Raw genomic sequence first — 12,864 nt, forward strand, 5'->3', positions numbered from 1 at the left:
GTGTTTTATGTAAACCCTAATATTTAAAGTCGAATTGGGAAATATTCTCCACCTTTCCACTGTGTTAAAATGATTATGTTTAAACTGAAGTCTATAGGGGTTGATGATCTAAAGGCAAATAGACTGTGCACTTTGCAGGTATGATTGCTAGAGAGCTTAGTAAAAGAGGGGGAGCTCTGCTGACTTCCATCATTCAATCATATGCAAGCAAACATGCCTTTTTTTCTCCTTGCATGTGATTGGGTATTTGTTGTAAAGTGAAGCTTTAAAGTGGAGTTCCGCCCTCCCCTCTAAAATTGAAAAGCTAGCAGCTACACATACTGTAGCTGCTGACTTTTAATATTAGGACACTTACCTGTCCTGGAGTCCAGCGATGTCGACACTGCAGCTGATGTTTCCATCGGCTGTCGGGTGCTGCTGGGTACCTACTGAGCATGCGCAAAGCTCCCTGCGCTCATTTACTAGCCCGACGGTGGGGGAAGAAGGAGGGGGGAAGGGAGCCGGACCTCTGATGTGCCTCACTGCGGCAAGGTCCGGCGTAAGTGGGGACAGGGTACGTGTCAAAAACAGGTACCCACTCCCCCCTGAAAGGTGCCAAATGTGGCACCGGAGGGGGGGGGGGGAGACAGATGAGTGGAAATTCCACTTTTGGGTAGAACTCCGCTTTAACTCATTTTATAAGCTCAGGAGCAACTGCAGACTATTTGATCTTAGTAAATTAACCCCTATATGTACCGTTTTTACAGCCATCACATGAACACATGATTGTGTTTTTGTGTTTTTGTGTGGGTGTATGGGGAGGGATTATGTCCCTCCACAATCATAACCATGCATGCTCAAAGATTAATGTTTGTGATAGAGTCATTTAAAAAAAGCTGTTTCGAAAGCAAGATCTTTCCTAAAGTTAAAGTAGAATTCCTGTCTAGCAATAACTATCCCTAAAAATAAAAAAACTCCTACTACCTATGCTGACTAACCTGTGTTAAAAAAAAAGTGTATACTTACCTATTTTTAGCCAACTCCAGTCTGGTCACATGATCCCTTAAGTTAGTCAGCGGCAGCTGCAGGGGAGAGATAAAAATGCTCAACAACAAGTGAACACTCCCTCTTCTCTCTTGCAACTGACTGAAAAGGGGGAGTTGGATCACATGACTGGCCCAGAGCAGGTTGAAAATTAGTAAACAAACACTTTTTTTTTTTACATAGGTTAGTCAGCATAGGTAGCAGGTGGAGGGAGGGGACATTTTAAGATTAGCTAGTGGTAGCCTCCCTGGCGGATTTCCCCAGTGTGGCTCGGGGTTAAAATTCAGGACCATTAGCGGTAACCCCGAGCCACACTCGGGATTACATCGCAGGATCCTGGTGTGGCTTTACTTACCTTGTCCCCGGGATCCTGCGATGTCCCCCGCACTGTCTGCGGGCTCTGTCCTCCTCCGAAGCCTCTCCGTGCCAGGCTCCGTTCCCTGCGAGCAGCGCGGCACACGGGGGCGGAGCCTGGCGGCAAATTCAAAAAAGTGTAAAATCATAACACATACAGTACTGTAATATTACAGATTACAGTACTGTATGAAATTATTTCACATCCCTTTTGTCCCCAGTGCTTTGTCCAGTGCCCTGCATGCAGTTTTATGTTATATATACTGTTCTTTCTGCCTGGAAACTGGAGATTGTCCATAGCAACCAAAAAGTGACCCTTTACGTCAAAAGTGGCTTTAGACCAGCTAGAAAACAGCGATAGTAAATTAGAACACTTGCAGAATTGAGCGATAGTGAATCGTGGAGAAATTTATTTTATTATTAATTTTTTTTTTTAATTATTTATTTTTATTTATTATATTATAATTTTTGTTTTTGTGTTTCAAACTTTATCATACCCGGGATATCTACTAGACTCTTGTTTGGACAGATTTAAGTGTGTTATTGTTAAGAATTACAGACCTACAATATAAAATGCCAAATTTCCATGCAAAATAATTGTACCGCTTTCAGCACCTAAAATCCGAAATAATCATACCGCCAGGGAGGTTAAGCAGGAATTCTTTAATTTGTCAATTTGCACACTCAGGGCAAAAACAACAGATTCTCTTGTAAGTGATTTCTTCACTGTCAGGACCTGGATCACCTGCTGGTGGCACTGTGGTTCCCAGAGCTGACAGGAGCAGTTCTGGGGGCCACCAGCGGGTGTCTCCCAGCAACAAACAAGTTCCACCTGATGCTGACTGCTGGGAAGGTACCCCGCCTTACCCTGTATCTTATTACTCCATCTCCGCTCCCCTTGTTCCCAGTCCAAGTCCTGTTCATGGTTTGGCAGCTTCCCTCCATTTGTATATAGTATATTATAGTTAGGTTGTTGGTTTGGTTTTGCTTCACTGCCACATTTATTTTTCACTTTTGCTTTGCTTATGGTCTTTTGGTGTTGGATAGGTGTTGTGCGCATTAACCCCTTGGCGCAGACGTAACACAAATATGCGCCCCCACTGCACTGGGCTTTATGCCATGGGGCTGCATATTTGTGTACCTCCCTTTGTGCTGAGAGTACGCCCAGCACAGTGACCGGGTCTCACCCAGAGCCCCAGGCCCCATTCTAACGATTAGGACCCGGAATGTGCGATTACGGGTCACCTGATCGCTGTGATTGGCTGTCACAGTGATCAGTCAAGATGAAGATGAAGCCCCGTGTCTTCGGTCTCTGTGAATGAATGAGAAAGATACATTGTATTTTTCTCTGGCCTTGCAGAGATAGAAAAAAAATGTGTGTAGAAAAAATAAATAAATAATTAAAAAAGTAATCTAGATTAAGGATTAATCTAGGTCAATGCCAGGGTTAGTGTTTGGGTCAAGGTCAGTGTCCAAGGTCAAGGTCAAAGGTTATTGTCTTTTTTAAAAAATAGCATTAGTGTCAGTTGATGTTGGTATATTTAAGATAGAATATTAAAAAAAAAGCAAATGGTAAACTATTGTTTATGGGCTGTACTACGGGTACATACAACAACTAACATACAGATACTTGGTATTGCTGCGATCGTTAGGAGCGGAAAAATTTGTTTTGACTTGTTCTTTGGTGGTAAGTTATGGTAGTAGAAAGAAATATACAGCTAAATTAAAATATATATATATATTTTTAACTATTTTGGACCATTTTTGCTTTGATAACAAAAAAAAAAATCAGGAGATATCTATTATCATTTACCAACAAATGAAACCCCAATTTATCCTGAAAAAACAAGGTATAATCCACCTGGATGTCTAAAGTAATTGTGATAATATGTACGTTTTCATTAACACAGGTCAAAGTTGCAATATTGGGCTCAGGCATTAAGATTTGTTTTACCCTTAGGCAGGAAGGGGTTAATAAGCTTCATTCTAATTATACTCAGTCTAATTCCAGTTTTGTAAGTACAGCTACACTGAACTGGTCATCCATGTTGATGCTGGATACCTGCATTAAGTATCCCTTATAACTCCCCACTGTAATGGCCCGTACACACGACCTGAAAATTGGATGAAAAATACTGCTTTCGACACGATCGTACGATAAAAATTTTCCTCATGCGATACCATATCGTACGATTTTCGTTTAGTCAGTATAGTTGTCGTCCAAAAATACAATACAAATACATTACAACACATGACATCACTTCTGATTTTTTTTTTTTCATACGAGAATTTTCGTAACTTTAGTAACCTATTCAATTTCTACTTGCCACTATTAAGCGAAAAAATTCGTACGATCTGTCATACGATGTTGGGATTGTGTGTACGGGCCATTACTCCTGTTACTGTTGCTCCATCTAAACAACTTTGGTAATTACTTACTCCTTCCAGGTGTGGAGAAGCGTGTCACCTCCCATGATATAGCGTTCACAACTGAGTGGCCAATCACTATGCACAAACACTCTCATCTGGAAAGAAGTTGAAGTATATAAAGCTTGCAGAAGGAGCAGCAGATAAGTGGAATACTATTCAACACAAAGACAATCAAAGCCATGGAGCTCTCTTAACTCCTTACATCTGCAAAGCTGGTGTTCCACAGTAGGACTTCATTATCATTGACTGTTGTTCATGCAATATCATTCACAATCCTTATCGGTTCTCATATGAGCTACTCTTACATGGAGAAATAAATTAACCCTCTGTATGTGCCCTGAATAGGCAACATGACAGAGTTTCTTTAAAGTGTTACTAAACCCAGGATCCTGCATTCATCTGCAGTACACAGAACATGGAAATGCAATTATTTTAGTAAATATAAACAGATAAATACCTTTTCTCATCAGCAGCACATAGCAGTTATGTGACTTCTATCAGTGTCTGGTTAAAGCAAGGGTCTTCAAACTACGGCCCTCTAGTTGTTCAAGAACTACAATTCCCATCATGCCTAGTCATGTCTGTGAATGTCAAGAGTTTTACAATGCCTCATGGGACGCGTAGTTCCGCAACAGCTGGGGGGCCGTAGTTTGAAGATCCCTGGGTTAAAGCTTAGGGGGAGTTTTCATACTGCTTTGGCTGTCCTCTCAGGAACCCTGACCCTCTGTCTGGACAGTGCTTATTGGCCCTGTGCTGATCACATGCATCCTCCCAAGAAAAAAAAACCTCTCTAGCAATACACACCAAACTGAGCATGTGCAGCCTGATTTTAAAGGCTCTACCTTATCCGTGCATGTTTTGGAGTCAGTGGAAGAAGGGGAGGATCAGAGAAGACAGGATCAAACATCCTTTTTTTACACAATGCAGAGGATTAACCCCTTAGGTCCCACAGTGGGTATAACAAGCATGTTTTACTGAATATTGACACCGATTTTACTGTTGTGGTAAATGTGGTTAGTAACACTTTAAGGACTCTTTGTTTTTAACGTTTGACCCCCCTACCTTTTCCATCTTTATGATTGTGGTTGGTGTTGCAGTGGCACAGTAAATATTTTCACAGTAATAGGTAACCACACAGGGCCATCTTTAAGGTAGGGCAAAAGGAGCATCTACCCTGGGCCCTGTCATTGTTGGGGGGGGCCCAAAGCAGCTGCCTCATACTTGCCAACTATCCCAGTTTAAATTCCCTTTTCCCTTGAGGTTTTAGTCCTGTGCTGTGTCCTGATATCTCAGTGTGAAGTTTTGTTACTAATGCTGCCCAGCTCTGCCCTATTGTTGTGTACAGATGACTCACCTGCAGACCCTGTGTTTATATGTAAATGCCGTCATTGGTATGTAATAAGTGGAGGCATTCATATGTAAATAGGGGCGGCCCGGCAGCATTCATATGTAAATAGAGGTGATATTCATATGTATATCATGCCCCCCTGAGGTCATAGCCACCTATACTGTATGCTGCCCACTGGGGAGGAAAAAGGGTATGCTTGAAAGTCCTGCCTACAACTGTGGTCATTAAGCCTACTGTCAGCATGTTTTGCAAAGGTTAGCAAATTGGTGTGTGGGGGGGGGGGGGGGGGTAGTGTGAGGTGTGCAGAGGTAGGCAGAGAAGGAATTACAGTTTGGGGGGCACAGGTGAGCAAGGAGGGGATGTATAGAGGTAAGGAAGGTGGGTCCAAAGATGAGCAGAGGAAGCAGGTAGAGTTAAAGGGGAGCGGGACTGAAGTGGAGAGGATGGGGAGGTGCAGAGGTTAGCAGGGGCTTTAGGATTGTGAAGGTGTACTGACAGGGTGTATAAAGATGTAGGTCATGTATAGGGAAGCCCATTCATTTCAATGCGCTGCTCTATGCGCTACACATGCGGAAGAAACTCCCAAACCCTTTTTCAAAATCACACGGTGCCAAGGCACATGTCAGCAGCTGCGTGAGGGTGTCATTAACAATTAATGGCACTGCTATGTATCTGCTAAAGGGCAGCACATTTCTGTGGTGTCAGGAAAGCGATTTTGCATGCGTTCCCGACACACACAAATGTGAATGCAGGCTAAATGTCTCAGTTACATTGGTGCTTGGTGTTGAATCCTTTAATTCACACTAGTGGCCAGTGTGAATGTCCCCCTTACATTGGTGGTCAGTGTAAATCCCTCCTTACATTGGTGGTTACTGTGAATGCTTCTATTACATTAGTGGTCAGTGTAAACCCCTATTACATTGGTTGGACAGTGTTGAAACTCCTCTTTATTTTGGTAGTCTGTAAAAAAAAAAACAGCACTGCCATTGATCGAAGCGAGAGCGAAACTGCATGGGTGGGTCCAAGAAAATTTTTGCCCAGGGTCCAATCAATATCAAAGACGGCCCGGTAACCACACATTTTAAAACCTGCCGTTATGCAGACAGATTGCCAATGCAAGGCTGCCATTGCCAGTTCTTTGATGTGCATTCTAACAAGAATTCATCCTTATCTCAGCTACCACCTTACAAACACTTTCCCTGTGAAGTAAGTTCCAAGAGCCATTACTTCAGCAGTTATAAGGGTCCCCCAATGAAACTCCAAGATTAGATGATAGTAAAATCTGATCACTATTTATTCTCCACTCTGTTCACCATTTGTGTACCCTGCTCCTCAATTTTCATTAGATCAGTCTCCTCAATTTTAAAATATAAATTTTCTCTTAGGGCCCTTTCACACGTGCGGACCGTTCATTAGATTAGTTCAGTCACGTATTTTGTTGTCAGTAAACATCAGTTTTTATCCATTTTCACTTCCGTTTTCCATCCGTTGTCATCCGTTTTCCATCCGTTTTCCTTCCGTTGTCGTCCGTTGTCATCCGTTTTTCATCCGTTGTCATCCGTTTTTCATCCGTTGTCATCCTTTTTGCATCCGCTTTATACCCGTTTATGTCCGTTTTTCATCCGTTTATGTCCGTTTTTTATCCGTTTATGTCCGTTTTTTTTTGTTTTGTTCAGAACTGTCTTTTATCATTTTTTCATGAATTATGGGAATTTTCCCATGATTCTTTGTATTCCCCAGCGTGCATTGTGCTTCCCATGCTGCTTTGTGGTTTCAGCTTGCTTTGTGTTTCCTGATTCCTTCCTGTAGTGTACGTGCTTATTTACAGCAATGGATTTGGTCAGATTTTTGAAGCATGTGACATTATTTGTCATGCTATCTTATTGTAGGAGAAAGAAAAGCATGACCAGGAAGATTTCTGCAAGACGTGGGTTCTGGACACATCCCATGCTGCTCAAGAGGCCCACTGAAGGGTTTTTTGCTCTGCAGTATGCAGACATGCGACGTTTCCCACAAAAATGTTTTAATTTTACGCGAATGTCTGTACCAACGTTTGATTTTTTATTAGAAAAGTTGCATCCCGTTTGGAAAGGATGAACACGGATATGAGATGTTGTGTGCCACCAGAGGAGTGACTTCCAGCCTTTCTGCTTGATTATGTCCAGCATAATGTAGGATTCCTTTCATCATTTGTTCTACTCTTCCTAGGTTTCTGGCATCTGGACTATCCTATACGTCCCTAAACCACTACTTTTTGGTGGGAACCTCTACAATTTCTGGAATTGTGCACAACACCTGTCAAGCAATATGGGAGGAGCTTCGGTGTACTGCAATGCCTGTTCCAGATACATCCACGTGGCAGGAAATAGCAAATGGGTTTTGGAAGAAGACCCAATTCCCTAATTGTGTTGGAGCCCTGGATGGGAAACACATCCGAATTCAGATGCCACCTGGGTCTGGCTCACAATATTTTAACTATAAGAAATACTTCTCCCTTGTGCTTATGGCAATCTGTGACAGTAATTATAAGTTTGTAGCTGTAGATATTGGGGCGTATGGACATACTGCAGACTCAAGAGTGTTTACAGCATCAGCAATGGGGAGAAGACTACTTGAGGGCCACTTTCATTTGCCATCAGACAAACCTCTTCCAGGAACTGTAGGGCCAGATATGCCACATGTGCTTGTAGCTGATGAGGCATTTGCACTTTCTAGGCATCTCCTAAGGCCTTATGCCAGGCACAATCTAATTCCCCCCCCAAAAAATTTTTAACTATCGGTTGAGTCCTGCAAGGCGCCTTATTGAATGCACCTTTGGTATTTTGACAAGCAAGTGGTGCATATTCCATACAACAATTCAACTGAGCCTAGAGAATGCCGAACTAGCTATACAAGCATGTTGTGTCCTCCATAACATTACACGTGAGAAAGAAGGAATTACTGTTGAGGAAGAGGACGAGATCGATTTACCTTCTGTACGGTTTGCTGGACTGCGACCCAACAATTCAGTCGTTACCATGCGTGATACGTTTGCAAACTATTTCATGTCCCCAGAGGGAGAGGTTCCGTGGCAGTATCAACATGTGTAAAAACATTCACCAGGCACTTTATAAGGTATAATTTGCTAGTACCATGTTTGACCCTCTTTTGTACTCTGCATTGTGTTTGTTTTCCCATAGAAAATGTAAATTCAATAGTTTGACGAAATATACATTTTCACGTTAGCAGTATAGCAGTCTTGTGACCTCTATCAGTGTATGTTTATAAAGCTTGTTGTTTTCAGTCTCCTAGTGCCAACATCGATCATCACTCACCCTAGGACCATCACATTCATTTGTATCAGTTGTTTTTGGTTTATATAGAGTACAATAATAAAATTACATTTTCCATGCAGTCAATTATTTTTATTAATAATAGAAAATGACCACACCAAATATCTCAAAAATTATTGAAAATGTACAGACATAATTTTTGTACAAATATAAACACAAACATAACATTCAGTGTTTCATTACAAACATGGTGGCCAACTACAACGGGGCAACTTAAAATGGGGATTTTTTAAAGGTCCAGATAATAAGGACTGTGGGAAGTGGAATAGGGAGTGGATGACTGGGAGGAATGGCTGTATAAAGTACCCTGTGAACTGGAGGACTCATAGGTGGGTGCCACTTGCGTTGGGGGTACAACATTTTGGCCAGTGTGGGCTGGTGCACGTTGGTAATGGGGGTTAATGCCTGGATGATATGGATGAAATGAATGTTGTGGAGCTTGCTCACCATGGTATGGACGTTGGTGATGGGTAATGACTGGTGGCATGGGTTCTCCAGACATTGCAGTCCTTATGCACACACCTGTAAAATTAAAGATGGACATTTGCACATCCATTTTACGCTCATTGGGAACTCTTACTAAATGGTGGTACAAATTCCTAGCAAAACTTGCATCCTGGTTATTGGGGCCTGAAAATGGGTCGGTGGTATCAGCCCTTCTTGTTGCCCTCATCTCCTCCATAAAACTTAACATGGCTGCATCCATGTCACGTTTGGGATGTCCGTGACATTTCCTGGCCCTCGGTGTGGTAGCTCCAACAGAACGAATCTGAGGGGTGGAAAATTTTTATTAGCACATTTTAGTTTGTCAGCATTTAAAAAAGGGGCATTTTATATAGGATACTTACAGGCACACGTTGTCTATCAAGCATGGCTGTTGCTGTAGATTGGGAGGACGGGTTTTCTTCGGGACCTTGCTCGTTAACTCCCACGTCTTCCTCTTGCGCAGGCTGGGTATCCACTGCATCCCCCTCCTCTTCAGTTTCTGAAATGTTGCTGGTGGTACTGTAAAATATTTGTACATAGATGGATTACAGCTCAGTACAGTATAGTTATTACAATACATAGATCCATGTGTGTCATTACTGTTAAATAGGTTGTAAACCTTACAGACCACTTTTACCTACAGGTAGGTGCAAGAAATATCTCCTAAACCTACACAGTTATTAGGAGATTTTTGCTGAAAACACGTAGACAACGGCACCTGACTAGGCGTGCCATTTCTGAAAGCAATCGTGCCGTGACCGCACGCATGACGTAAACGCGGCTATGGCCAGTCACAGCACCAGAGCCGTGATACCCGGAAGTCACTCCAGGAGTGATGGCGGCGACGGAGGAGGGGAACGAGGGCCAATACGCGGGCTTCGATCTCGGGCAAGAAATTCATAATGAGCTAGTATGCTATGCATACTAGCTCATTATGCCTGCAGCTTTTTTTTTTTTTTTCATGGTTTTCTTCCTCTTTGGAGTATATGATTATTTCGACTAGGCCAAATAATTTAATATAGGGGAGAAAGAATGTATTTACTTACCTTCTTAAGTCCATCACACATCTTAAGAAGTCCAGCATCTCAAAGAAGGGGCTTTTCTTTTTACTGGACGATCCTGCTCCGCTCCGACTGTCTTTTGCTTCCTCTTTTAGTTCCCGCCTATAGCGGTGTCTTAGGGATCTCCACCTTGTGATTATTTTTTCACCTGCATAGGAACAGTAGACACAATGAACTTATAGAACTACAACATGACAATTTTGTATACTATTTAAAACCAATATGTGGAATACAGTGGTTTTTAACAACTAATTTTGTCAGTTTTACATATAGGTAAGCCTATAAAATGGCTTCACTAGAAGTACTGTAATTATCTCTGCGCCGTTTAGGATATATTTGCTGTACACTGGGGGATGACAACGTGGCCAGGTGACATGGCAGGTGACGTTTGCATGTGACATGGCCAGGTGACATGCAAGGTGACTTTGCAGGTGACATTTGCAGGTGACGTGGCAGGTGACATGCAAGGTGACTTTGCAGGTGATGTTTGCAGGTGACGTGTCAAGTGACGTGGCCAGGTGACATGGCCAGGTGATATGGCCAGGTGACGTGGCCACGTGACATGGCCACGTGACGTGGCAGGAGACGTGGCCAGGTGACGTGGCAGGAGACGTGGCCAGGTGACGTGGCAGGAGACGTGGCCAGGTGACGTGGCAGGAGACGTGGCCAGGTGACGTGGCAGGAGACGTGGCCAGGTGACGTGGCAGGAGACGTGGCCAGGTGATGTGGCAGGAGACGTGGCCAGGTGACGTGGCCAGGTGACGTGGCCAGGTGACGTGGCAGGAGACATGGCCAGGTGACGTGGCCACGTGACGTGGCAGGAGACGTGGCCAGGTGACGTGGCCAGGTGATGTGGCAGGTGAGGTGGCCAGGTCACATGTCAGGTGACCGGGCCAGGTCACGTGGCAAGGTGATGTGGCAGGTGGACAATCCACAACTTTTGGCAGGTGATGTGGCAAGTGACACACTAAATACAAATATACACGCTAAACGAGACTCAACGCGGCATGCAAATGCAGCAAAATGGGCGTTTCTAAACGCCGGTTTCAAGCTTTGTTCAGAAGAGTTTGCACCAGCGAAACGTCTACATGGGTCCTAATGTAGGAGAAGAGTGCTGGAATTTACATGGTGAGTTGGACTACAATTATCAGGATGCCGACATATGGGTGTACTATAAGTTTAAAAATGCTTACCACGTATCCGATGGTGTCTATTGCTGAGTGACAACCAGTTTGGAGTGACCTCCTCGAATACTTCTTCCCACTGCATGCTTGTGCAGTTTCTGTCGCTGTATTGTGCACTCCTCTTGTCCCATAATGCTGGCCTGGCATGCACAAGCTGGTTGAGCTGCTCATGGGATACATCTCTTGCCATTTTTTGCTGTTCTTCTCTCTCCAGCATGTGCTTGTGCATGTGACTTTTACTACTGACCACTACCTGGGTCAGAGGTTAAAATGTATGCATATTGAATAAATTACATATTTTGATGAAAAATGGATGTCAGCAGATCGGATGTTAACGGATCGTCCGCAAACATCCGTTTTTCATCAGTTCAGTTTTTTTTTACGGAATAAAAATAGGGTTTTCCTCCGTTCAAAAAAACGGAGCTGAACGGAGACGGATGTTAACGGACGTTAGCGGATGATGATCCGCTAACGTCCGCTATCCCATAGAGTTGCATTGAGGTCCGTTTTAATCCGTAAACGGACGTATGAAAAAACGGACGAACGGTCCGCACGTGTGACAGGGCCCTTACTCTTTTCAGTTATATCATTGGAGAAACAAAGAACTAACTAACACATTTGAAAAACTGTGAACTAAGGTTGTTGGGTGCTACATTTTGAAAAAAGCCACAATTATTTTTCAATAGAAACATAAAGCTGGTGAACTGGGAAAAAGCAGGCAAGCTACAGCAGAAGTGGGAACATTTTAACAAAAAAGGGTTCAGAAAGAATAAAAAGACTTAGGTTGCATTCACATGTCTGCATTTTGAATCTGCCCACGATTTCAAAGCGCTGAGGTGTGAATGACAAATCGCAGAAAGCACATTTGAGATGCCATTCATTTTAATGCCACCTAAACAGTGCGATTCTGCCGCAACTGTTGCTCGATAAATTGCGCTGCAATCAGGAGAAACCCGCATCGCATAAAGCTTGTCACCCAAAAAAAGTTCAGAAGCTACTTTCGTGGGACATGCTTCACGCGTTGTGGGTCGCTGCGATTGCATCGTGATTTATCGTGCGACAATCGCGGCAGAACCACATCGCGATTTTAGGTGGCATTCAAATAAATAGCATCTTAAATGTGCTTTCTGCGATTTGTCATTCACACCCGGCGCTTTGAAATCGCGGGCTTAATCACTACAAATCTGCTCATGATTCAAAACACAGAGATGTGAATGCAGCCTTAGAGTGTAAAATCAAAGAAAAAGACAAATTCTTCTGTATAAAGGAAGAGAACTCCATCACCCATTCTTTGTAAGCCTACATGTGAAATTTCAATCAGAGACAGAGGGGTTGATTTACTAAAACTGGAGAGTGCAAAATCTCGTGCAGCTCTGCATGGTAGCCAATCAGCGTCTAACTTTAGCTTGTTTAATTACGCTTTGACCAAAAAAACCTGGAAGCTGGTTGGTTTCTATGCAGAGTGCAGAGGTGAAGCAGATTTTATATATATATATATATATATATATATATATATATATGAAAACAAAAAATGTGGCGCTAAAAATAATGTCCGTTATTGAGCAAACCTACCAGAATGAAAATCTAGAGGTCTATTGCACAATAAAGATTTAGTGAAAAAAACACTCAAAAAATGAGTGTAAAGA

At 42.9% G+C, this 12,864-nt stretch overlaps 1 protein-coding gene across 1 annotated transcript; it reads right to left on the minus strand.

The window, feature by feature from the left end:
* Window positions 1-8,682: 8,682 nt before the first annotated feature.
* On the minus strand, window positions 8,683-10,387 carry LOC141102578 (uncharacterized). The gene is made up of 3 exons (XM_073591485.1): window positions 10,020-10,387; window positions 9,336-9,492; window positions 8,683-9,256 (listed from the first exon to the last, which is right to left on the minus strand). The coding sequence occupies exons 1-3, from the start codon at window positions 10,055-10,057 to the stop codon at window positions 8,717-8,719; spliced, it is 735 nt and encodes a 244-aa protein (XP_073447586.1). The 5' UTR covers window positions 10,058-10,387; the 3' UTR covers window positions 8,683-8,716.
* Between the last annotated feature and the right edge of the window lie 2,477 nt (window positions 10,388-12,864).

Source organism: Aquarana catesbeiana, linkage group LG07 (assembly GCF_042186555.1).
Source record: "Aquarana catesbeiana isolate 2022-GZ linkage group LG07, ASM4218655v1, whole genome shotgun sequence".
NCBI lineage: Eukaryota > Metazoa > Chordata > Amphibia > Anura > Ranidae > Aquarana > Aquarana catesbeiana.

What these genes read in the sequence shown, in the direction of transcription:
- LOC141102578 (XM_073591485.1), bottom strand. Translation starts at nt 10,057, where the DNA reads ATGCTGGACTTCTTAAGATGTGTGATGGACTTAAGAAG. An exon ending in TGTGTGATGGACTTAAGAAG is followed by an intron (nt 9,493 to 10,019) that starts GTAAGTAAATAC and finishes AATATTTTACAG; the next exon opens with TACCACCAGCAACATTTCAG. An exon ending in TTGATAGACAACGTGTGCCT is followed by an intron (nt 9,257 to 9,335) that starts GTAAGTATCCTA and finishes TCCACCCCTCAG; the next exon opens with ATTCGTTCTGTTGGAGCTAC.